The sequence below is a fragment of the Dermacentor variabilis genome, unplaced genomic scaffold (genome assembly GCF_050947875.1).
Source record: "Dermacentor variabilis isolate Ectoservices unplaced genomic scaffold, ASM5094787v1 scaffold_12, whole genome shotgun sequence".
Lineage (NCBI taxonomy): Eukaryota > Metazoa > Arthropoda > Arachnida > Ixodida > Ixodidae > Dermacentor > Dermacentor variabilis.
Window position 1 is genome coordinate 54,963,929 of NW_027460280.1, and position 26,800 is coordinate 54,990,728.

At 45.6% G+C, this 26,800-nt stretch overlaps 2 protein-coding genes across 3 annotated transcripts in view; one reads left to right on the forward strand and one right to left on the reverse strand.

Moving 5' to 3' along the window:
* Window positions 1–24,741, forward strand: part of LOC142566039 (calsenilin-like) — a 43,826-nt gene extending 19,085 nt beyond the window's left edge. For both annotated transcript variants that reach the window (XM_075676747.1, XM_075676746.1), the window contains 5 exons: window positions 569–638; window positions 8,121–8,191; window positions 8,515–8,721; window positions 15,146–15,208; window positions 20,020–24,741. In XM_075676747.1, the coding sequence (XP_075532862.1) occupies window positions 569–638; window positions 8,121–8,191; window positions 8,515–8,721; window positions 15,146–15,208; window positions 20,020–20,067 (459 nt within the window). In that variant the 3' untranslated portion in view covers window positions 20,068–24,741. The remainder of the gene's footprint in view (window positions 1–568; window positions 639–8,120; window positions 8,192–8,514; window positions 8,722–15,145; window positions 15,209–20,019) is intronic.
* The window catches only part of LOC142566038 (uncharacterized), a 39,678-nt gene continuing 37,609 nt past the window's right edge, over window positions 24,732–26,800 (reverse strand). The window contains exon 6 of the mRNA XM_075676745.1: window positions 24,732–24,896. Within this exon, the coding sequence (XP_075532860.1) occupies window positions 24,759–24,896 (138 nt within the window). The 3' untranslated portion in view covers window positions 24,732–24,758. The remainder of the gene's footprint in view (window positions 24,897–26,800) is intronic.

Sequence of the window (26,800 nt, forward strand, 5' to 3'; positions counted from 1 at the left end):
CGGTACATTGTGCGTGCTCTATGTCTTCAGAGCAATGACTGCATGCATCGGATGCGTGAACGGAGATGACAGGCCCCTCTCGCATAGAAAAAGCCCGAACTTGCTTGAGGTATGGGACCTCTTTGGAATGTCATGGTGATTAAGTAGCTGATTTAATACGGGAAAGCGACAAGCACAAGTTCCCGCAATTTACCACCTACTCCGTCGACATGAGCTGTCTCTATCACAATACCACCAGCGTGACGAGGCGTGCTGTTTGACACGTAGTCCGCTCTCTCCATTTTATCATGAGCAGAATAGAACATTATCGTTAATCCTGAAATTAGTATGGTGACGTTATGTTCGTCTGTGTCTGTCATTCAACGTTTCCCGCCATAATATTTTAATGGCGGAGGAATATGGGCCGCAACAACGTGAGCACGACATCAAGCTGTCCAGGAGCAACCCGCGCATTGTAGCGCGTGCAACAAGCGCAGCATGCACAAAGCAAATGTCTGAATGACATGGTTCGACGTGGCAGTGAATGACTTGGTGAAGGCATGTGAACATGATCCGTTGACTGTTGCAGGAGTGCCCCACGGGTTTCGTGGAAGAGGACAACTTCAAACACATCTTTGCACAGTTCTTCCCATATGGAAGTAAGTATGCACCATGGTATCGGGTTCGAAAAAAGTAATTCTCAAGAAATTGCCCCTGAAAACACGGTTACATTATTATGCAATCCAGATGGCTTTTCGGTACGCCGGCACGAGTTCCGTTTGTTGAATTTTTAACACCGACGTTAACAAAGCGTCCAAATAGTTTTGTTTTTCCTTCAAAATTTTAAACAAGTATCCAACTACTCGCATGCCTGTGTGTATAACGACTTACATAAAAGTCACGCACTAAATGTTTGGCGCCTTCTGACTTTTGCATATGTATGCGTGCGCATGTGTTCCCGTGCGTGTGGGCGTTCGTGCTTGTATTGCAAATTCAGTGCACTTTTATTTCCAGAGCACACGAGTAACATATTACGCATGTGTGTTTCTCAGTGCCACTCATGGTGCATTTGAATCTTCCTAGTAATGTAGGAAAATAAAAAAATATAATTATTTGTGAAAGACAAAAAACGCACTGCTCTAATTCGAGGTGCATGTATTCCCCCGCGCCTTTCTTCCCCAAAAAAAGCTTCGTAAAAAAAATTACATCGGTCAAAGTAGAAAATGAGAGCCAGCTGTTCCTATATATATAAACTTCTCAGGCTGATAAATGCGCCCTGTTAGGTATGTCGCTCGCAGAGTTTGAAAGCGATAGCGTTTTATCACCACTGTTTGCAGAAGAAAGTATTGAGGACGGCCTTTACCAGGGATTGTTTATAAGCATTGATGAAGCTCATGCGGCAACAAGCAGAGATGGAAAAAAGCTGTCTTTTTAATTCTACACGCCATCCGAAAGCATCACGTAGAACGTTCGGCAATGCCCTCCAGGCCAGCATGAGCCTTATCTCAGCAGTCAGGCGCCACGCGTAAACGCGGCTTATAAAGTGAAACACACGATCAAATATGTAGCGGGCCTGCGCCAACTACAATATTATAAATAAAAAGAGACATGGTAAAGTGCCTCAGACAAGATGGGGGAAGGGTATATATATATATATATATATATATATATATATATATATATATATATATATATATATATATATATATATATATATATATATAATGATCTCTTTTAAAAAAGAATGCATTTATTGGTTAGCTTCGAAAAACGCAGATGTGGGCGAAAGTGCGATCACAGAGGCTGGGGGCATGCAGCCCGCTTGAACGTTAGGCGTACGTCTGCGCGGTTCCACGGTTCCAAAGGCATGGCAGAGCAATAGGATCATAGCTGATGCAGCGAATTCCATAGGTGAAAGCGACAAGTGACAAGCGCTCGCCGTTTCGACAAATCTGATTTACACCAATAAGACATGTTTCTGGCGTCCAGCGCTTCTCCCGGGAGTTTTTTTGTGTGGTATTTCAGGCCACTCCTGGAGGCAGGAAACGGGAAAGGGCGGCGGGAGACGTGATTGAATCTGTCAGCGTGGAAGTGGGGTGTGATGACAAAACGAGCCCATAATGAAGAAGCAAAGCCATGGCGCTATTTTGTACATGCATGGGTTTATACACACTCCACATTCCTCATGCGAGTCCCGTCGCCGAGTGGCATAGCTTCTCGATCTTCTCGCTTTTCCTTCACTCTAACACATGGCTCATCACCTAGAGACCGATTATCCGGTGCTCTGACTTTACACTCGATTTCGTGAAACAACTATTCGGGAGGCCCAAACTTAAACACTTGAACGACTGCTGCTCGAAAAAAAAAAAAAACGCTTCTGTGCAAGCCTACAAGCGCAGGTCCTTCCAACACCAATTGATATCGGCCCACGCTCCCGAGTAGACCGAACCGCTCCTCTCCACTCCAGGTAAAAATTACAAGCGAATTCCCGCGAAAGGCGCTCGTTCCATCGGGTCTGTCGAAGGTATGATTGCACGAGGACCGCTAATATCGCAACCTGTCAAGCGGGCGCCTGCCACGGCCTGTAAATAAAGAATTTGATCTCATCCTTGGCCCCGCCAAGAGGGAAGCCATGCGATGTGCGCCTGTTTACTGAGCGCGCCGCTCGGGAGCAGCGGGAGCGGGAAAGGGCCGCGCTGTGTTTGTTGTCGCCGGCGTGGAGCCCGGCGGCGGCGGCCAGGGTCGCATGGATCAATGGCGCGCCGGGAGCAGGCTGCCTCTTTCCGCGCTCGTTTAGGGATTCCTCCTCTCTGCCCGGGATGCAGGCCGTGGCCTTGGCCGCATGCCTGGGTCGCCTTGGGCCCGCGGGGTCAGTTAGGCTTCTCGCGGAACGAAGATTTGCATACGAATGGTTTCTGTGTACGCCCGGCTAAAAGCGGCGACCTTACGGAAGCGCTGCGAAACAAAAGGCGACAATCGATTCGGAAAAGAAGAAACACTGAGCTACGATAGCTCATCAACAAAACGATCCGCAAAAGGCGCGCGCAAAGGCACGCGTCGGGCACACAAAGTTGCGCGACACATGGAATCGCACATCCTATTCTGTCACGATTTAAAGCTATACACGGTGATAGAAAATAATGACGTACTTCTCGTGCACAAAAAAGAAGCCAAGAATGCGGAACTGAATGCTCTCTCTCTCTCTCTCTTATGGGGTTTTACGTGACAAAACCACGATCTGATTATGAGGCAACGCCATATTGGAGGACTTTGGAACAATGTGGACCACTTGGGGTTATTTAACGTGCACCTAAATATAAGTACACGGGTGTCTTCGCATTTCGCCCCCATCGAAATGCGACCGCCGTGGCCAGAATTCGATCCCACTATACTCGGTGCTCAGCAGCAAACACCATAGCCACTAGGCAACCACGGCGGGTTCTCTCTCGCTTCATATGCGTTTTAGGTATTGACGGCGAGGACTTGCGGAGTCGCCATCTGTAAGAAGCGCCTCGTTTGCGCAGTATAAGGGATAACTCGGCGCGCTCCTCATAAGTTTGGCTGTCGGCGCTCAATAAATACACCACGCGGGAGCCTTCCTGGTCATTTCTGTAAGTACTCTCGAAACGACAGAAGTATTTTTACTGTCAGTATAGTAATCTTGGGAAAACGGAAAGCACAGAATGGTTTACAGACGCTATCTTTACCGAATACGTACAGTGAACGCCTACTGCGCGCGGTCGCGGCGATGGAGTCCCTCGAACCGGTTACATGAATTAAAGGTAGGCAATCGCCGAGAGCAGACTGTGAAATATTGTATAGTGGGCTTATATTCTCAAGTTCTTATAGTGCGCTTTCTGTATAACCAAATGGAGCATCACAGAATGAAGCCTCAATGCAACGATCACATGGGGTTCGCAGCGACCGTCTGCGCATCTGTATGCAAATCCGTGCACGATGTTTCGCTTTCACTGCGAGCGCATTTTCGCACCGTGCCGTGAGCTTTAGGCCGCAGCATATGAGGATTTGATAGAACACAAGCAAATATTGTTGCGTGGATGCTATCAGCGCTGTTCAAAAATAGTTTCGCAATAACTGTGGGCTTCGACGCCCACGGCGACTTTTATTTCTCAAGTTGCATCGCACTGTATGTTTATCGGTATTCTCATCGAGCGATTTCGCGCCGATTTTTTTGTTCCTGATCCAGTACATTCATTGTTTGGTGCTAACACAAACATGAGCATATACCATGCCTTTTTTAAAATGTGCTTCTTACCGTTCCCTTTCCATGCTAGTGAAACTTATCAGTATCTAGCAACAACAAGATCACAGATCAAAGCTTCATGACATTAGCCGGGCAGCGCGCGCGGGCGAGCGTCTCGGTGCGCGCTTTCTGCTACTCGCCGAACATCGCAACCCCGACGCCGTAGCAGAAGTCTTCCTCGCGTCGGGAGTGCTTGCTGCACACCCGAGTTGTAGCCAATGGCTGCTTGCCGGCTCTAAGTTTCCCGATCCAAGCTTCCACGCCGCTTCTTGTCTTGCGGGTACGTGTGAAGGCTGACACCGCGCTCCGTTGCGTACCTCCGGCACTGTGGTACCAAGCAGTAGGCTATCATGTTGGAAGCTTTCAAAGGCAGCCACTACCTATCATAGTGTTTTTAAGTGTTGCAGACATCCGACGCGGGAAAACGTCTCCACTTAATCAGAAGCGCAGCGCAGGTGGGACTTTAAGCTTTCGTTTTCAGCTCGCTTAGGCGCTTCCGAAGCAGCCGACGCGGCCGCTGTGTCCACGTGATCCCTCATACCACGTCACGCCGACGGCGGCGCCAGCTTTCCAGTGGTGGAGCTCGCCCCCAATAGCATGCGCGATTGTGTACATCGTTGACTTACTTCAAGTAAACCAATCTGTACGCCAGTAGAAGTTTGAGACACAATTTCAAGTGAGTTGAAGATTGGAACCTAGAAAGCATTATTTTTTTTTTCACGTGTACTTAATGGTAGCTCTATCGAAGTCTATCTTAACAAAATTCATGTTCTGAGATTAACGGGAATTAGTTTGTGCTCGGAGTCAAGACAGCGCCTAACAATAGCAGCTCAGCTGCACAGTTAAATGCTATGGTTTCAACACTGAATACGTACACACTGAGTAATGGTCTGCCCATAGTGTGCTACTCAGGGAGTACTTCAATAGCTACACTTCCGTGGTAAATGGTCATCCCGATCTGATTTTCCATGTAAGCACTTACCTGTAACGGTTGAAAGGAGAAAGAGCACGCCTGAAGCTTGCTGAAGAAAGCTGGGAATCCGAACGTTGCGGAGAAATGCATTGGCGTTCCAGTTACGTTTTTTATCGAAACGCCTTTTTATGCATTCAAGCACAAATAACTGGAACGCCAATGCATTTCTCCGCAAAGTTCGGGAATTATTATCTCGAAACTGGTGTCCTCCTGAGAATTCGTTACAAGTGGATCCACTCTGCGAACAGCACGTCTAGAATTTGTAAATTGCAATATAGGTGATAAGGTAATTAGTTAAAAACTTAATTAGTGAATTTTTGTTAGTTATTCCATTAAGCATTTCAATTTTTTTTTTGTGCAAGTAGTGTCCGCCATTTCGAGTAGACCAGCTCATGAACTAGAATTGTGCTATGTGACACAGGCAACCTTTATAATATTTTGAAAGTGTTCGCTGAAACACCCGGTATAGCGAATGTAACATCTGCAAAACTCATGTGGCCGCGGCAACAGATGCGTGTAATTCAATTATAAAGCAGGGCGTTCACTTTGTTTCATCTGAACTCTCGGCCAGTATACACTTTTACGGAACAGTGATATACGTTATTGTTGCGTAATCTTGAAACGTGGCAAAATTAAAAGAAATTTTTAAAAATCCTTTTAAATTTCTCGCAATTTATTCGCTTCGTATCATATTTATGAAATGCGTAAGACGATATTGACTTTTTTGGGCACCACAAGTCACGGACAGAGAGAGAGAGAGAGAGATAAAGACGTTTATTAATTGAAAAAAAAATTGCACATATATAACAGGCAACGCCAGTGGTTTTTCGTGCGAGCCGCCTAGATTAGGTGAATTGCATTTCCCCTTAATAGATAGAGCAGCAAGCCGTCGTATATAGCGTTGCGGTGTTCACTGAAATTTAGCGTTCTTAAAGGGACACTCGAGAGCAATATTAAAAGCTATTTATATATACTGCTACACTAGACTTTCTAAATTATACGTTCCTTAACTTCGCGGAAAATTGTTTATTATCGTAGCCAAGAGTAAAAGCCACTTCATCTTTTAAACTTAGCGCCGATATCTCAGCGCTTGCGCGTCAATTTAATGTCACAGTGTTCAGAGTATTTTCTCGTATTTAGGCCGTTTTGGTGCAGGAAAAATCGTGGAAACGTTGCTAGGCCCTGTCCTTGATTACATTAAAATGCAGTGTAGACCTTTTTTTTTTTTTTACAAATCCATCACGCCATGCGGGAACTTGAAGGCGGTATCGCCGCCGGTCTTCTGCGTTTTTCTGACTTTTACCCAAGTCTCCTCTCCCGGTAAGAGTGGCCGCTCTGCCACTCCAGAGGCGTAGTTTAGTAATACAGTTTAACTTAATATTCGTTTCTTATAGTCACATTATGAATGTAACAAATTTCATTGAAATAGGTTCAGCGGCTGCCTAATGTGAGTACTTTTATGCTATTTACGTGAACTTAAACAGCGAAGGCCCGAGCGAAATCTTTATAGAAACTGACATCCAACTACATTAAAATCCTCGCTTAAAGTATAGACTAGAGAAGTTGCTTCTTGGAATCCCTAGATTGTAAGTGCCGCACAATGCGTGTGCGGTCAGCTTTAAACAGTTTGTTAAATTATTTCTGGCGATTTCCTCAAAATGACGTCATGAGCATTTCCTTTAAAATGATAATGATGTCGTGTAGAGACCATATTGCAAGTAATATTGTAGTTAGGACTTCGTACTTGACCCTAATTATCGCCAGATACTTAAGTACAAGAACTTAGTGTCATGGCCGGTACATGCACTGGTTTCATGTATATATGATGATGGCGGCGCCCCAATCATGTTTTCTGTGCATTGTTTATAGTAATGAAAATAAGCAACTAGATCTAGGTGGCATAACAAGTTGCGTCGATATATATATATATATATATATATATATATATATATATATATATATATATATATATATATATTACCAGGAAAACAAATAAACTGTTATACGAGTCATTGCATACTTTTATAGCATACTTTAAAACAGCATACTTCTACAACAGTAAACCTTTGTACGAATATATCGTCGACGAAATAAAGCACCGAGAACTAGATCACCAGAAAAAAATAAAACAAACAGAACACGGAATAGAACACGATATCTATACAGGCAACGGGGAAAAGACAAGTAACCGATATTGTGATCGTGATGGAGACACTGACAGTTATTAACAGCCGCTGCGGCATCGCACTTCGTGAACAATGTGGCAACTTGCGAAAAAAGTTCGAAGACCACCTGCGTTGTGCGACCCATCTTAACGAGAGTTCACTTACTACCTCATTGGTACGACGTCTTCACAAAGTGATAGTAATAGAAAGAGAGAGAAAGCACTGGGACGGACAGGGAGAACACACACGAGGTAAAGGAGCGAAAAGATAAGGGGATACGAGAACAATGAGTAATGAAAGTGGACGAAAAGACAAATTGCCGAAAGGTGGGAGCCGAACCCACATCTTTCAGGGCGGAGCAACTCGGGCGATCGCGTTTAAACGTGCGAGTTACGCTGACAAGAGTTGTATACAACATGTCTCCCTCCGACGACCCCGTCCCTTCATTTACACATCACATTTTTTTTTCAGACCTCCTGAGCTCTGAGTGAGCCCTAATTGTTGCAGATGAAACATGGTCACGCACATGTTTCGTGACCCTCCTCGCGTGTCGCACCGCACTGATGCCTCACTTGACAGTCGTTACTTGTCCCTTCAGGCATAGCTGCGGAGCAGCGAAGGTACACTCCAAACAGCACACTCAAAAAAGTTCGCTCAAACACGCACAAAACTGCGCGCGTCCCACTTCGCCAGAAAGCCCTTCTAACTAAAGTTGGAGCTGGATTTTCGTCCATTTCAGACGCCTGCTCATACGCCCGCTACGTCTTCAAGAGCTTCGACCGGAACAGGAACGGTGCCATCAGCTTCAAGGTGAAGTGCAGGTCCTTTCTTCATAAATGGGAAACGTATGGTCATCCATGCAGGACAGTGATTTCAGTCTGCCTGATCAGGCTCTTTGGCTCGAATCTTGCCCGGACACTGCACTTTGTAGCCAACTTTTTCTTAGTACCGCGGCCTAGCTCGGCGGGTATTCAGTGACCGACAACAGTTTGGCCGCCAACCTATATGCCGGTGGTCAGGTTAATGCTTAAACAAGCTACGAATGCGCCGTCTTTGGGCGAAATGCGAGCGGGACGGGCCATGCAGCTTGCAAGCAGATGCGAGTTGCTTCCTTATCCGAGCGAAATTTGCAGGACCTGCTCTACTGCCTGTCGCTGCTGTGCTTCGGGAGCGTGCAGGAGAAATTGCGTTGGGCCTTTTCGCTATATGACGTCAACGGCGATGGGTTCATTACGCGCCAGGAGCTCAGGGACGTCGTCTGTTCGGTGTACGCGCTCCTGGGCCGCCGCTCGAGCACGGACGAGAGGGCACTACGCGAACACGTGGACCGCGTATTCCAGGTAAGAGTACGCTGCAACTTACGAACGCCCCCGCCGCTTTCCTAAATCTACCCACGCAGGGACGAACGTCGCCTCAAACGCTGCGAGGTCAAAAAAGCCGATAACTATATAGGTATTGCAGGTGCTCTCTGATGGCGATCACAAGATCCTCGATTCGAATGCCTGTGTAGGGCTACTTGTATAACTATCACACTTCGCAGGTGGGTGAGGGAGCTACCAAGAAGAGTTTCCCACGCAGCGCAAGCCATTGCTGTCACTCTCAGCAGTGCTTATGAACAAGCCATGCAGTCAAGGGATATGGTATTGTTTATAGTGCGGTGCTCAGTGGGATGCGTTCATATGCCCCTGGTGGCAGTTTTTTAGGCTACCCACAGCTAATGTTTGTGCACGCGTTATCTTACCGAGCATACCTGAGAATAATGCACTTTCATTTTTATGGCTGCCTAACCTCGTCAAATCTGCTCTGCAGAGAAAACCACCGAGCTCGAAATTTACCCCAAAACAGGCAGTCATGGACAGTAACATCCACAGGGTTATATGCATGTAATTGAGAAAGGAATATACCACATCTCCCCTGTCTTCCCCAGTCACGTGTGTGCTATACATGAACAATAAAGAAATTTCTCTCCTCTTTCACAGCGAGTCAAAGGGCGCCGTTGCCCACCCTGTGCGCAAGAATTGGCTACAGCAGCACGACAACACGTAAGCTTGGCAAAGGTTGCCTCCCCCACTATACGCCTTCAGGCGTCCATACAGTTTGAAAAGTTCGTTCATGAAGTTCGTAAGGAATCTGCACAAAAGAGGGCGATAATACATGCGTACTGACGTGCGCGTCCCATCGCCATTCTTCACTTTACAATGGCTAAGTTTTCGTCGGCGGGAGTACGGTGTAAGAGTTGGGGTCGGGCATGTAAAAAGGAGTAGCTGGCCCATGACGTCATCCGGCTCATCCACGCTAAGGTTGTTTTTGAAGAGAGGAACGTGTTCTCATGGAGAAAGAGGAGTACAGGGTTTATTTACAATATCTACATGAAGAGTGGAGAACGTTATCTCATCAGTCTAGCATGACTAAAGTGAAGCACACCGAGGAGCCGCAAACGTCCGCTTAAGTCCCCTCTGTACTCCCCAGATCCCTAGGCGAGGGAATGTGCTGCTCCCCCCCCCCCCCCCCCCCCCACTCTTCGTCCAATCGTAGCGTCCAAAGCCGTCCAAGGACCCGCGTTTAGGGGGAAGGTTCGCACAATCCCCCCTCCCCCCGCATCTTTCTTGAGTGAACACATAGGAAGGAGGAGAGCTTCGTAGACGGGGATTGCCTCGCATGACGCAAGCTGGTGCGTCTTGGTTCCTGGGATGACCCCACAGCTAGCTGGAACGTCTGTCAAACGACCGTGGCTGTTACCGGAGTCCGCGAGGGAACGCCTTAGAACACCCTTTTCTAGGAGTTTTTCTTGCTCCCATCGGTCCGTGACGGCGACAATGAACGAACAAATACTCGATCCGCCAAACTTGTCTCGCCTTCCGGGCGCCGCGTGTCTGTCCGAGTGTGACGCATTGTTAGCTTCACGAAGCCATTCGTCGCAGTGGGGCAGGAGGGGCTAGAAGGTCGCTACCCCCCGCTGCAGCCGCTTGTAACAGCATGCGCTTTGCAGTTTTGCAACGCTGAGGCAAAAGAAGCATCGAAATTGCGCAGTAGTATGTTCTCAGACCTTATTGCGCCCGCCATGATGGTGAAAAGTAGTCCGTTAATCACGTACCCTAACTTGCACCTGTAGCGCTCTGCAAGGTGCGAGTGGGACATAGGGGAGGCACTGCTCAAATATAGCCTCCGCAACATCGCGGGAAAGTTGAAGCATCCGCCGCCGCGATCAAAGCTCACGTGGTACTAAGCTCGCGGGAAGCGACGAGAAGGAACAGGGATGAAAAGAGAACGATGACACGTGAGCGGCTTGATGTTAGTTATACTTAGGCGTCCATCAGGATCGCCCACTGGAAGATTGCTTCGAGCCCAGCTCAGTCATCACTTGACTGCAAAGCGTGCTATTTAGCGGTCGCCTCCTCAAAGTTATATACTGCTCCTCCCAGTTGCCTAAGATTTCACTATGTCAGCGCCGTACAGCACTGACATCGAAGCTACTTTGCTAGTTATTTATTTTTTTGGAAGTCAGTGTCCTCTGGTGGTCATCAGTTTCTGCAGTGGCGGCAACAATTTCTTTTTACAGTGGACGAAGACAAGAAGCGAAGATAAATGAGGCTTTGTCTCGTCATTTGTTTCCCCTTACAGGCACCAGTACCAGCGTTATGATGAAGTGCTTATTGCATGCGTGCATACACGTGGTAAAGAAGGGAAAAAAATGAGTGTTTCAGCGAAGACGAATTCATTATTAAAAGCAGTGCAGGAAAGAGAAGTTACTTTCTCGGCGACACAGTATATCGCGCCCGGGATTTCAGAAATTATGCGATAATCATTGAACTAGAATACATTATGCCTCCCTAATGAACTTTCGGTTTTATGTGAATAAATTTTATTTCTTTAGGGAACGTGCTACAATTGTGAAGCCAGCCAGTGCTCAAAATATGTGTGCATAGTATATACGTATTGAAACAAAGCAGCTCGCAAAAAATGAGGATGTAGAGAACAAGCGACACACCACAAGCGCCGACTCGCAACTGAAGGGTTTATTGAATCATTCACACAAATATAAACAAGCACACAAGTACACGTAACAGGAGATGCCGCAGCCTTCTAGATCAGCTCAAGTTAGGAAAATATCTGCTGCAGAAAGGTAAATTCACTGTCATGCAAACCAAGTGACGTTCGACTAACAGTTTTCTTTTTCTTTGCTTATATGACAGGCTTCTATCACTTCCCAGGGAGCGTGATATTTATGCCCAAATAGTATTTCAGTGCTCGTAAAAAGCGGTGAGCAACTACCGGCAGTGCAAGACCATAGTATTTACCTCGAGAATATGGCACCAGCTGCGAGGTATGCATCGGTAAACTTGCAGCGAAACGCATTGGAATCCCATCAGGGATGTACCTTCAAGAACGGCGAGACAAAAGCTGTGTGGAACACCAATGTGTTTCGTGGCAGGTTTCCGAGACGAATATTTCTAAAGAGGTGGTGTACAGTCTCATGCTTATTCCTAGTATTCACTCAAATATTCGTGGTACACTGAGATGAAGAAAGAATAGTCGAGGTAAAGTGCTCCATTTAAGGAGAAAACCAGTCACAAAAGACAAAGGACAAGAAGAGAGGTTCACACCACAACGACTGGACTATCAACTGAGCTTTATTAGAAGCGGCGTAGTCCCAGCAAGGCCAGCACAGCATGCGCAACAACAGCATCACTAAACAGAGCATGAAAAGTCAAGTTATCGAACCTGTCGTCACCGACCTAAAAAGGCAAATTCTTTTTCAAGTAAGCACACCGAGGTTGTACTAACGCAGCCGTCACCTAATAAACTGATGTAGTACGCTTCCAATCGTTCTGGTGTGAACCTCTCTTCTTGTCCTTTCTTTTGTGACTCGTTTTTTTTCCTTCAACTACGTACCAACTGGCCCGGATTTCAACCCTTCTGCTCCGTTTCGACTCTTATTTCTTCATCCCAATGTAATTGCGCTGCGAACATCTTAGTAATGGCGTACCAACAAGCCCAAATTGTCACGACGGTTTCCTGGTATGTTTTCTAGTGCATTTGTTTGGCCCTTTGTGTTTGTATTATCCTCTGACTTGCAATACTATTGCCATTTACTTGTGCTAGAAATGCTGCGGCTGTGCCTGCGGCCGATATGAGTGCTATAAAAGGGGCGCGGTGCCCGGTCAAGCCAACGTGCTACTGTTGGCTTTCCACCACGCACCCAGCGTCCCTTTCAAAATGCAAAAATAAAGTTGAAGTTTCTTGCGAAGTAAATAAATACATATCGCGATATGTTGTTCTTCAGATAGCAAGAATGTGCTCCTCAATGTCCAGGGTGTTTTGGCGATACTGTCTTCTTTGGCAACTTCAAACGGGTTTGGCGTACGTGAGATCTGGGTATCTATGTGGACTCTTGGTATTAAAAAAAAAAAAAGAAGGAAACCCTGCCCTTTCGCGCCTCTAGAGCGTCGTAGCGGGTCGCAAAAGGTATCAAGACATAGGTTTGAACGAGAGAAGAAACGACAATCAGTCTCAAAGTAGGTAAAAAACTCCACAAGCGTAGTTAGAGCTAATATAATAGGTAAAATTAACCACACTGCGTCATAGACAGCACTATCTCGAAAATTGGCCAACCTGGCCTCTCGGTTAAAAGAAGAAAGGAAGACAAAGAAAGAGAAGTAAAGGAGGCAGGCGTGTCAGCCAAAGTCAACGCGAAAGACAGCATCGACGTATATGCGCGTAAAATAAAAAAAAAATGCGAATGAGAACGCTCGAGATAAGTAAAAGAAATAGGGAACCCGGAAAAAGAATGTAAGATCTGACAATGGAACGGAGAAAATATTGCAAATAATGCAAAAAAAAATATCACGCAGTTATGCAACATTGCCTCATACTTAATGCTCCTAACATTAGTAGGTATAATACACGCGTAAATACATAAGTAGCTTGTCTTCTTTCACATCGACTTGGAATAACACGCGTTCTTTCTTTTCCTTTCTTTTAATGCGAAAGTGTGAAATGGGGGGGGGGGGGAGGGGCACAAGCCGCATTTACATGAATGAGGCAGTGGTGCATTGCATCGCATCAATGCGCCAGGCGAAGGTAGATTTAAGGGCGTGAGCCGACTCACGCATGCGGCGCTATACGTTCTCGCGAGTTCTTGCGCTACGTGTAAATAGCGTCGCATGCCTTTCCCAAATGCGCTTGGAAATGCGATGCGCTACTGTCGCATTCATGTAAACGCGACTATTGAGCGAAAAAGCCGGCGGCGACTGTAGAAGCGAAACTTCCAATTGGCTGCAACGTCACGTCACGAGCGCGTTCCCATTGGCTGCGACAACAAGTCACGAGCGCGCCTCGCGCGCACGTGACGCTGGCTCGCGCTTGCTGGCTCGAGCCCCGACAGAGCAGAGCGGGCGAGAAGGAACTCCTGCTGCAGCTGTATTGCGTGAGGGGAGAGGGCATCGCCGCGACGCCACGTCACCGTCACTCCCGCAAGTCTGTGTTATCCGCGCGTTCCTTGGCAGCGCAAGCTCTCGCCTGCGTTCTAACTGCGCCTCAGTAAGGCCAAATCAAAACGAGCCAAGCGTCTCAACGTGCTCGCTTGCCCGCGAGGAGTTTGTGACTTGAAGGACCGCTCAGCGGCGGGCATTCACAACTTATAAGAAGTGCTTAGGTGTCCTCGATTTTTTTAGACTATACAGATCTTTATAAAACTACCATGAGCGTAGCGTACTCGACGTTTCTGCAGAGGAATCGTAAGGTGACGCGGACATACTTCGCCGCTAATAACGAGAGTTTCTGAAGACTCCATTTTAAAAATTAGTTAAGTAACTTCTTTAAGGAAACCTCGCAGCAGTTGCTTATATTGCACATTTGGTGGTAGTCACATCTTAATGCACCACCATTTCATAAAAATATGGAAAATCGCACCTGATTCTAGACATTCATAATCGAATTTCAACGCTCAATCCAGACATCATCGAAACCGATCGCGTCGGGAGCACGGAAAAGGCAGACGCGCTATCTCATCAGACGGACGTACACGTTTTACGACAAAAAACGCGACGAAATTTGGAACTGAACGTCTCGGCCAGTCATGGCACGTTTTGCCTGGCTAGCATCTGCCGCGACGTGCCAAATCAATATTTGTCACAACATGTTATTATTCGAACTTTATCACGCACTTCTTCACGGTGCGTTTCCGTCTGACGTAACAGCGGGGCTGCCTTTTCTGCGCTGCCGACGCGCTCGGTGTCGATATTGCGCGGATTGGGCACTGCAATTTGGTGAGAATCGATGAATATCTCGAATTAGGCGCGATTTTCGAGATTAAAAAATGGGGGTTTGCATGTGTCTCACACTTAGCCCTATAGAAACAACTGGCCCCTAGGTTCCATTAAAAATTTAGTTAACAATTTTCTTTTAATCTTCGGAAACTCACGTTATTACGGCGAAATATGTCCGCCTCGCCTTACAACGCCTTTGCGAAAACGTCAAGATCGATACGCTCATAGCCGTTTTATTTTTTAAAAATGTAGTGTAAAATAAGTAAATAAATCAATAAATAACACCTTGTATATTGAGGAACGCGTTCTTGGTAACTGAAGAACACATCGCGATATGAATTTACCGCGCACATTGCACTGCCGCCTTTGTCAAAGGTCGTGAGCCAGCACTTCGCTATAGGAATCATTATTGCATAATTAGACCAAGGATTTTCCTTAGGACCAGGCGCAAGGGAGACCGGACGATTCTTCAGTATCCATTTTGGCATATTCGCAGAAAATGGACGTTAACCAGGACGGTGTCGTCACCATGGACGAGTTCATGGAGATCTGCTCCAAGGTACGCAGTCCAGGAGGTTTTACTTTCCCTTACACTGTGACAACAGGGAGGAGGAGGGGGGAGGCATGTTTTAAGAAGCGCGATTGAGGCCTTCGCTATGGGCCCACGATTGGGGCGTCGTGTGGACCAGCTACCGTTCGAACCCCATCCCCCCTCAACTCCTGCCCCCTTAAAGCGACACGAGACAGCCACATTGCGGGGACGTTAAAGGGCCATTCCACGCCAAGTGTCACAGACACGTGACACTTGGCGCAGAACCACGTGTGAACGTGGTTCTACGAGAAAATTAAATGTTTTGTTATGCAACGTTGCAGTACTTCGCATGCTAAGCCTACAAAGGTTTGTCTTCAATGTGTGTTATACGCTGCGCCGTGCTCCCATATGGGCTGCAGAATTAAGCCTACTTTCCCTCCCCAAATCACGAACAAGTCTTCAATGTGTAGCGATGTTTATTGGCAACTTCGGTAGGAAAAAGGTGCCTTAAGAGCGCAAATGTTTGACGAAAATCTGCCAATTTGGACGTTCGTTACTCGGAAAATTACCATGTATTTGCTATTTGTATTATTTTACATAGCGCTGTACTCTACAGCAAAAATTTCCTAGTGCCAACACGTCGTACGGATTTTCTGAAGAAAAAATAAAAGAAAGACAAACATACCAAAATGTCACTTTTGATGCACTTTTAGTCCTGATTTTCGCTACGATGCAGTCCACGCAAACATATGACAAAAACTGTATTAGACAGGCCTATCTGTTGCCCTTTCATTTTGGTGATTATCTCTCTTTTTAGGTGAGATGTGAATTTGACCGCTGAATCACTCTCGGCGCAGTTCCGTATCACCGCTTCACCGCACAGCGAAGTGGCTTCCCTGCTTCAGGGTGTTGTGCTTGAGGCAGTCGGCACCCGCCGCGTGGTGCTGTAAAGTGAATTTCCTCAGAAACCTGAGGGCTCGACTATGTTGCCTAGTTCTAAAAGCCATTACAAGCGTTGTATTTGCCTTGTCTTCTATATCACACCTCCCACAGCGTGCCAGAAGCCTAGAGGTAAGACGAGTGCTCACGGATCGAGTTCGCTTCTTTTATCGCAGCCCGCCTTTTTCTTTTCTTTTCTGTCTTAATTTCCGATTGACACACCTCCCTGAAAAACTTTAGCAAGAACCTCACTGCGCATGTCGGAGTTGTCATGGAATGTTTATCCCAGATAAAGCTGCAGAGAGCGATGAAGCAGTGCCGGCGAGTCGTCCCTCGCACGGCTGCGACGAAAACCTGGCGAGAAGGTTTTTGGCAGTTAGGTGGACTCCTGTCATGAGGCAACTGATTCTAATGTCAAATTCAAGACTGCTACAGAATCATCGTCGTCATGATCACCATTGTTTGTCTAAATTATATACACTGCAGGAAAAACGTCTCTCCTTTCGTTCTCTAAAAAAACTCTGTCCTGTGCTTAACGTACGCCGCGGATTTTCTTACTCGACTAGCTTCAGACATCGGAAGTTGAATTTGATTCGCCGAAATTTCCTTTGAAGCCAGTTTTCGCAGAGCGACTTTCTTATTTGGACACTTTTATTTTATTTTTATTTTTTTGCTTCGCCGAGAACGATGTCAGTTCGGCAAAGTCAGCGCACGTCTAGAACGATTCCAAATTGAGAAGTTTTCTCGTTTCCTTATTTATAAGGAAGGGCTGCACTAAACATACTTGCAAGCAAAATGACTTTTCTTGAACTGCGATGATCGGCACCCGCAGCATTATGACGTTTTTGGGAGGTATGGCAGAAAGACAAGGCAAATGTTTATGACCGTTTTTAGGACTGGGCAACATGGACGAGCCCTCAGGTGCTGACGAAATTGGCGCGAGTCCCACGCTGCGCATGCCGACTGCCTGAAGCACGACAGCCATAGCGCCGTACGCTGAAGTAGTAGTAAGGAACTATGCCGAGTGTGGTGCAGGGGCCAAATTAGAAAAAAAAACAAACCTTAAACCGAAAATCAAGGTTAAATGATGGCGGGAATGGAAGGTCAACAAACAGGCCTGTCTAATGCACTTAGTATCATATTTTTACACTGACCACTCCATTGCGAAAATCGGGGCTGAAAGTGGACCAAAACAGACATTTTCGTATTTGTCATGTGTACGTGCGTTTCCCAGAAAATCCGTACGAAATCCGTACGGCGCAAGAGAATTCTTACTACAAAGTACACCTCTTGGACAGCCAACTAAGTACAGTGAATAAATGAATATTTAACCGGTAAAAAATGTTAACTTTGGCAGATTTTGGCAAAATTTGGAGTTCTTAAACACTTTTTACGCACGAAGTTGCTGATAAACACCCCTGAATATTGAAGACAAACCTTCCTAGGTTTAGCAGGCGAGGTTGTGCAGTGTTGTCACAAGAAAAAAAAAAATTTCGGGCAACACGTGGTGGTATTTTACCCTGAGCAAGATGGTAAATAGCCTTTTTTTTTTTTTTTACAAGCGAATCTGGGATGGAGGAGCGACACGTCTCGGACGTGTGCAGTATTTGACTACACAAAAACTATTTGAGCTGTATTAGTAAATTATCCTACTACAATACCAAGAAGTCAGCCTTACCACAAGAATACTCTTGGCAAGTTAGAAAGTATGCAAAAATAATAGATGGGTGGCGACGCTGAAGTTCCCGCGCTATAGCCTGCCGTCACGTCATGGATTTTGACGATGCCTGCTCTGTCAAAGTAAATTTTCTGTCAGTAAAAACGGACTCTATTATATTCTAACGAAATCAGAGAGTGAACCTGGAAAATTTCGAGAACTCTCAAAGCGCAACAGCGCCTCAAATACCTGGAAATAATTTGTAACCCATGATGCCGCATCGAGGTTTCGGCGCAAAGTTCAAGAAATGCAAGTTTTCTTTTCTTTTTTTTTTACTCTTATAGTAATCAGCACTTTACCGCCAACTTACCGGTCAGCCTCAATTTAGCTAAGCTTAATGAAGCATCTTCTTCAGATCTCAGCTTGCATTTACTTGGCTAAGAAGGAGTGTTGATTAGCTTCAAATTTCGCTCCTGAACTGCAGCGTTGGTACGTTGGTATGTCCCGCATTCTGCACGTTTGGGTGGCTTTTGTTGGAGAAAAAAAGTCCTATAAATGAGTAGGTTAAAAGTCTTTTGTTTCGTCAGAGTGCCATGCAGTTCTCGTTTGTCGATAAACTATTGACTACCATGCAGACGCTGTCCAAATCTCGTGAGATCACAAGGGGCTAGAGCAGGAACTTGAAGCCCATCTTTCGTTTTCTGCGTTTCTGGCTTACCAATTCTTCCGCTTACGGTAAAACTGAGCTTTCTGGTTTCGCTGAAGCTTAATTTACCAATCCATGCTGACAGTGCTTTCCCCGAAGAAGTGAAAATCCCATCCTGTGTTTCCTTTCATGTTCGTTTCACCATTATTCTAGTGCCCGTTTTCTCAAATAAAAGTGCGACCAAGCGGCAACTATGTGCTCCTAAAATTTTACAAGGACCAAGAAAATTTCAGATCAACAGATAACCGCAAAAGCGGCGAGATGTGAGCGTGAACAGAAAGATGTGAACAGAAACGTTCATTTTATGGCCAGATGAAAGGCACTTTAGCGGTTTTTTTTTCTAGACTGTACCTAATTTTAAAAAAAATCGCCTGTGACAGAAACCGATACTCCAATCCTACAACTGGACTACTCAAAGAGTCGGACATTACTTGTACGCGAAATTAAAATGCGTAATTCGCAAGCTTTCACTAATTCCGCTTTTAGCTCATTCCTTTCCACCACATATTACAATTACGAATCGTAGCCGGCGAGTTTGCATGGCGTATCCACTTGGAATTAATTTTCATGACGACACGTTTCCAGATATTTAGAAAGTGTAAGACGAAACACATCGGCATTTCAGTTACTTTTGTGCTTCTATGCAATTAAGACGGCATTTTCTTAAAAAAAGTAAGTGTAACAGTGCATATTTACTGCATGTTTGACGGCGCATATCTCCAACTGGCGTCGGCGTCAGAATTTGTTCCAAGCCGATATGCCTTGCAATATCATCGGCTAAAATTCGTAAATTGCAGTACGTGCCGTGCAGTAATCAGTAGGAGACTTAATTAGTGAAATTTTGTTCATTAGTCACGTCCGCCTCTTCGAGTAATCCACGTCAAGTATTAGGAATGTGCTATCTGCCACCACGCGATGTTTAAAAATTCTGTATAATCTAGCAAAAAAACAAAAAAACAACCTACGCGTGTCCGCGCGCGCGCATGTGTTAGCGTTTTGTTACGTTTGAGCCCAACTTGCAATTACATTTCGATTGCCTTCTCAGGAAGATGCGGCATCGCTGCTGAAAGCGTTTGCGCTTATGGTGTAACACAAATGAGAGATGCTACTGGAATCATTTTCCTCTATAATTTTCCTGCCGAACATCGTTGTTCAAAGCGACGGATAGCCTAGCAGGAAGTCGATGTATTCATCTCCCATTTCTGCCTTTTTCTGGACTATGCGTTGCAGAATCCCCACTGTTCATTAACCTGCCACTTGCCTAGACTATATAGACAACTTTCATTCGAACCGAACGCTTTGTCAAAACTTACGGCGCCCGTTAATATCCAGCTGCGATGACAATCGCACAACGTGCCATATGCGATGTTAGAAGAAAATAGTAATAATGAACAGTATTTCTGTTCCTAAAGCATCTCTTCTTCAGCTTCACTTAACTTCCACTTGCGTATATCTACTCGGGTAAGCAAAATCTACGCAAGGTGCCGAATAGGAATGCTTCAGACATTGTTTAAGGTGCCCGATTTTGTCTCCTAGGACGACACCATCGCGAAGTCCTTGACTCTTCTGGACACGACGCTGTAGCAATGGTCGTCGAGGGTTTCTTGGTTCTTCTGAGTGCAGAATCAACGAGGAGCTCCCACTCGAAAACTCACCCTTCGCTTTAAGCTTCGCCGTCCAGCGACTCCGCGGGCCACCAAGTTTGGAGCGTACGTCGCATGGTTCCCTGGACAACCTACACGTGCGACTACATGTAACAGAGTACAAGGCAACGCGCTTTCATGACGAGTATGCTAGTGGGATCAGTTGCGTATCGTACATTTATGTTCGGTTACCCTTAATAGTTTTGCCATAGTGTAGGAGTTACGTGACGATGGGGCCGCAGAGAAAAAAAAATTATCGAGAATTAATAGGGCGAAGCTTCTTCGTCCGCGGGCCCAGCCCTGCTCAAGCGCAGTAGCCTTTTGATGCAATCACTTTTACGAGAGGCGCACCGAAAGCGGTCGTGCGTGCTGTGCAACGCGCTTCACGGAAACTCGCACCACGTAATGTCGATACACCGCGGGTGCGCATGTTCAGGCCTGGCCAAAACTGCTGCTGCCGCCGACAAATCTGCAAGGTACAACACGGGCCAGGCTAGTCAACTACGAATCCGCAGTGCAATTCTTCGACAAACGACATTGTTGCGACCAAGTACAGCTTGAGTGCGGGAATACGAACATCGAGCGACCTGCTTTAGAAAGCCGTTGTGCATTTTATTTTCTTCTTACGGCGAGCTAGAGCAGAAGACCGGACATGACTAGTCCGTTAGCTGCACTTCTTGTTTTCTTTGTTTAGGAGTACTGACACAAAATGCCAAAGCTGAAACACGTCCGTCATTCAATTAATCCGTGCACGTGGATACACACGAACAAGTATACTAACTGCACATGAAAATTTGATATTTTAACCAGACCTTGTGCTCAGAGGCATCGACAGAAATTTTTATCGGTATGTGGGTCACGTGACTAGTGACCCCCCCTCCACCTCTGCCACTGCTTGTGGTCAACAACTTCAAACCGCTCCTCTCTAGGTATGGTCTGACACAATGCAAATGCATCCTGTGACGCTAGACAAGTTTTCGGTATGTTTAGCGAGTACTAAAAGGTGTTGGCACGCAAGTACGTGCAGGAAGCATAAGTCAGGAGACTAGCTGACCTATGTCCTGCTTTCGCACTGTAACAAAAGTACAATGGATAATTACGAACTAGCCCAATTCATCAAACTCCTAGGACAAGATGGCATGGGCCGCTTTTCGAAACTAACTCCTTTCTCACTCGAGCCAAATAGCCAATCTATTAACACATGTGCATACCTCGTCTTCACTTTGTTAAGGGTGGATTTAAGCAGCATTTTATTGCATGTGGAATGAGAAGGAACTTCAAACGAGGTAGAACAGGGAAGAAAAACTAGTCGGGTAGAACATGAGTGAGTTTGAAGCGCTTAAAGTCCCCTCCATATGCTTACTTCTGTGTCATGTGCTCAGCATTGCATCCTGTGTGCACAGCAGCTTGTGGTGTCATGTGATCACCACCCGTGTTGCGAGCAATTAAAGGAGAGTGTAGCCATTCCTTCCATACTGCACACTGAGGCAAGTGACATTCTGTACCATTGTCCCTGGTTTATTGTGGTGCAAGAAGCATCCAAAACTTTTGTGTCAGTACTCTTAACTCCCAGTTGGCGCTTTCATGTCACATACCGCCCATTACTTCGAGCCCCACCACACTAGCCTTGCTGATGGGGTTAGTAAAAACAATGCAATGAAAAAAGAAAAGAAAAAAAAAAATAACAAGCTTTTGCTTATGCCAACCTCCACGCATAGCAAGGCTAAATCCTCCAACTGCCCAGGCAAAATGCCCATCTGCTTCTAAACACAGTAATGGGAGGCATTCATTGAAGAGTTCAGTGTTCCATGTAAGCAGCCAGCTATGGCTTCCAGTCTGCACTTTCAGGCACAACTATTCCACAGAGACTGTGCAAAATGTTGTGTAGCATTGTGCCACTGCTGATACAGTTAGTGGTCCCAAGGACAAATGAAAGTGAACTTATACCTCCTGTAGGAGCATTAAAATAACTGACAAATCATTGGTCATACCAGCTTATCAACCACACTACATTTGGGTGAATTATAAGGGGAAGCCAGACTGTTGTGTGCATGTTGGAGTGCAGACACAGTTAGCAAGCAACGCGAGTTTCATCCACCCAAAGTTAGAAGCCTTGCCATTAGCCAAACGGACTTTAGATCTGATTCAAGTTCTTTTCAGAGACAAGGTATGCTCTCACGCGGCTGTAGTCCACAATGTGCGCAACATTGTGGAGGAGAATGCTTCCTATTTGTGGTGACTGCCCGAGGCAGGTTTTCACTACAAGAATGCAGGTGCAACAGTGGTGCTCATGCATAGGTCGCGTCGCTACTACTTGTGGGGCTGGGCACATAGAGCGCATTTACAGCAAAAACAGTGATCGATGCACTACATTGCTAGCGTCATCACGTCCAGATACTCACATTTACAGGAAGAGTCGAGACGGCAAGCAGGATATGGCAGTCTGTGCCTGCACAAGCCTACAGTGAGCAGGCACATATAGCAAGACAAAAGTCCGAAATCTGGTGATTGTCTGTAGCATTTCTGCGTACTAGTGAAACAGAAGGCTTCCATTAAAAAAAGAAAAGAAAGAAAGAAAAAAAAAGATGGCAAGTTATTCTAGTTTTTGGAAGTGTCACATTATAATAGTGAAGGCTTGGCATAAGTAGTCTTCTCTGCACCTTGCCAGATATTCATATATGTATATATAAACAAAAAATATATATGAAGTCCTGCTATTTTTCTTTCACCCAACCCTCTTACTGTGAAGGGGTCCTACAACTAAACTGCATCCGTCTCACATCCCTTTTCCTTTCCTACCAAGCACATCACCAGGCAACTGACAGAACATGTCTCTTACTAGTGAACTGCATTTCATACAATGCTTCCAAACCGTCATCTCTTTGAGAAAGCATGGCTGGCACAATACTCTAATTTATTTTAGAGTGAAAACAAAACACAAAGCCTCAAAAATGAGCAGGAAAACAGTGTAACTACTCCCAGAATGGACATAAATCAGGTATAATAAGATCCTATTTCAGAACGCTATTGAGCCATTCTCCCATTTCAATGCAGCATCAGTACCCCGTACCAAAGTATTCTGCACAAAAGCCTGCTTTGTTGGTGAAACAGGGTCAAGCTGAGAGTAATGCAAAAGCAAGCAATGTTCTCTTAAACAAAGCTGTGCTTGCAAGGAAAGAAAAAGAGATGTGAAGGCAAGGCCAACTATAAGGCCAATCTGACTGTTTTCCAAGACACCTGTGTACAGAGTAGGGCCCTGCCAAGGTCCACCAGTATTGACTGGGACTGCGCTGTGCTGGCACAGTATAGCTTGCCAGGTAGCTATAGCATTACCATTTCAGGTTGTTGTGCCTAGCCAGAGAAAAAGCGTGACAAATTAAGAGATAGCACGCATATTTTAGAGGTGTTGTACGTCAAAGTGGAAATTCAATGCCAACAAATTCTACTATGTAGAGGGGACATGTGCTTTCAGAGGTGAGATTTAGTGTAACACCTTTCTGCTGGGAAAGGAATGAAAGTGCGAGGGCAGGAAACAAGCAAATGAACGTCAGGTTTGGGGCCGATGCGAGTGTTGTGCACAGGCCCAGCATCTGCACCAGAGCAGGTGAGTTCCTGTAGGCAATCAGAGAGCAAGAGTGTCGCAGACAGAACTCAGGCACAGAGGCCGTTGCAGCAGCCTGTTGCCTGCAGGGGCAACACTCCAGCAGGACCAGGCAATTGCATGCGGAGACAGTGCTTTTTTATATGAGTTCAAAGTTTATCAAACCTTTGCATCAGAGGCAACAGCTCTACCTGTTTGCTGCCGTATGCTGATACAAAGTCGCCTTACTGTGTTACAAGGGTGTGTTTGTATGTCAGTCAAGATTATGTCACCCGCTTCATGTTTGTATAAAGATCGCTATTTTTATATGTGGACATAATGAGTAAGCCCTTGCAACATGCTAACCTACCCATCTCTAATTAGGCAAGCCATATGTTCTTCCTTGCTGTGTTTCCAAAGTATTTGTACTTGGCCAATCTTTTTGCACCCTCTCCGGTGGTTTGCAGAATGGGGCTCAGTATGGCCGACTGTTCTCGAGTTGTGTGTCCCTTCCCAGGCCTCGTTGTGTCTTCCATGTTGATGTTAAATCAATGAGCCCTCAGGATTATTTATGCAACCATGTAACCTGCATGAGAACCGTAGCAGTATGGCTCCAGTGGCCCAACTAACTTGCATATGGGTAGCTTTGGTGGACTTCTATCTGCTATTTTCTTTCACGGATAAGTCCGTGTTTATCTTGGAAACTTGCATCTTGTAATACAAGCAGCATCAAGATTCTGCTGCAGGCCAGGTACACTGAGAGCAAGGTGGCCGTCTTACGACACAGGGGCATTTGTATGCATGCCAGCTTAGGGTGCGTGTTACAAGTGTTTACGTCCTGGCTCACGTCCCTCCATGTTTGCAGTGCGTGACTCTGTTGTATGTGCAACGACCGTGTTTTCTTCAGCTTACTGCATGCCATCCTTGTCAAAAACCTGGTTGGCGCTGGTGAGACGGCTCAATAAACTGGGTTTCTCAAAGTGTGGCCTCAGGATTGTGTCACATCATTCACAGCCATGCGAACATCTTGGGAGACAACAGTACGCTTTTATTTACTGGCTTAAGTGCACCAAACGAACCGCATCACCTTCATGTTCAAAGTACCTTGTGTTGGAGAGTACTTTGTCAAACTTAGCCTGCATTTCTTCATCTGAAAGATGCCCACCTTTCTTGCGACATTCCTTGAACACCTGCACAAATAAGGGAAGGGTCATTAGTTACAAATACCAATTATACAACATACTTTGCTTTCTGTGCACTAGAAAACAAGATGGGCCTAAAAGCACAAGTGTATTAGATCCCCATAGCTTATTTTGTTCTTCATTTCTTCAGTGAGTGTATGAAGGACGAACAAATTAACTCAGCAAAATGGAGCACAAGCAGAAGATGTGAACATCTGATGAATAAACAACAACTAACTTGCATTTAGTTTCTGTTGACTGTCAAGAGAAGAATATGGCAAACCGGGAATCAGGCTCAAGAAGGTGCAGTATGTCGTGCAGGCACAGTACCAGGGCGTGCATGCAAACCAGTTGCACTTTGCCATCAAATTTGTTTAAGCAGCACTGCAACAGTGCTCCATAATGTATTTGGCTTGGGCTCTTGGGGTCATATGCTTAGACATGATAAGCTAAAGCTCACAACTTTAGCCTCTGTCTCTTGTGCGCTATAAGCAGCTTACTCAAAGTCATAATGAAGCTGAACCAAAGCCAATAACTTTTCTATTAATATTTCCCTGGCAAATAATTGCTATTACTCATTTTAGGTCTGCTTAATAATGAATTTAGGAGAACCATGCAATGAACAGGTACAGCGCCCTGTTTGTTGTACCAGTTTCTTTGCCTCTGCCCTGTTTCTAGTGTGCTTTTGCAAATTTATTAATGCAATGGAAGTATAACACCCAGGGGTTCCTAAATTGGGTTCCAGTGGGGCCCACATTAATATGACACCGCTGCCCCATTCTTCGTTAACTTCCTTACTTTCAGGTTTGGCATTCATGCTCAAAAGGGCGGCCTGGAGCACTCAAGAGGGAATAGAGTTGAGGTTCTGCAACTGGAGAGCCACAAAACATGTTTTTTGCCGCAAGTTAAAGCACGCACAAAAGGAACACACACAGAAGACAACACTGACGGCACTTCCAACTGATTTAGATTGGGCGTGGCATATTTGCGTGGCACATTTGCCAGCGCACTGCAAGGCCTGCATGTGTAAACCACGTTTTTATGAGATTAAGGTTCTAGGTAGAAGCAGAAATCAAACAGCATGTGAGCTAATGGAAGCTTATTATATAAAAAAGAAAGGTTCAAGTTGCATTAGTGATACTTCTGTCTTGCTCTACAAATCGGAAACAAGATTGTTTGACCGCTGGATAACATAGGTTCATGAACAGCCTGCACATGCGTGTATGTGTATATATATTCCTGGGTCACCGCCCAAACTAAATAAGTTGGCAGAGCCACCTGTGTTGTCTTCTATGTGTGTTTTAACTTGTGGCAAAAAAAAAAAAAAGATGTCTTTTAGGAAGCACCAACTAGGCCAACAAGCAGTTCTGTTGAGAGCCGCAGCAGAACACCTATGGGGTATCACTCACATTTCACTAATAAAAAGCAACCCCCCCCCTCATACTAATATGACACAGCTGCCCCATTCCTCATTAACTTCCTTACTTTCAGGTTTAGCATTCATGCTCTAAGGGGCAGGCTGGAGCATACAAGAGGGAATAGACTTGACGTTCTGCAACATGAGAGCCACAGCCAAATACCTATGAGGTATCACTCATACTTCACTAACAAAAGGCCCCTTCCTCCAAGCAGGGTAAGAAGTTTGCTGGCAAGGAAGAATGTAAACAAGGAGGAGGTAGGAATATGAATACAATGACTAGAAATAGCCCTGTGCCCCATATAGCCCATATGTCGCTTCGGGACGTTAAACCAAACAATTTGCCGCTTTTCCTAGTAAAAAATATGATGATGATGACGTGGCACAACTGTGTGCCACCTTCTGCCATGCACAGTGACTACATTTAAGAAATTAAAAGTAAACGAAATGCCATGACACCTTCATTGCACTAATCGTTGCGGAGTGCTTCACTTGT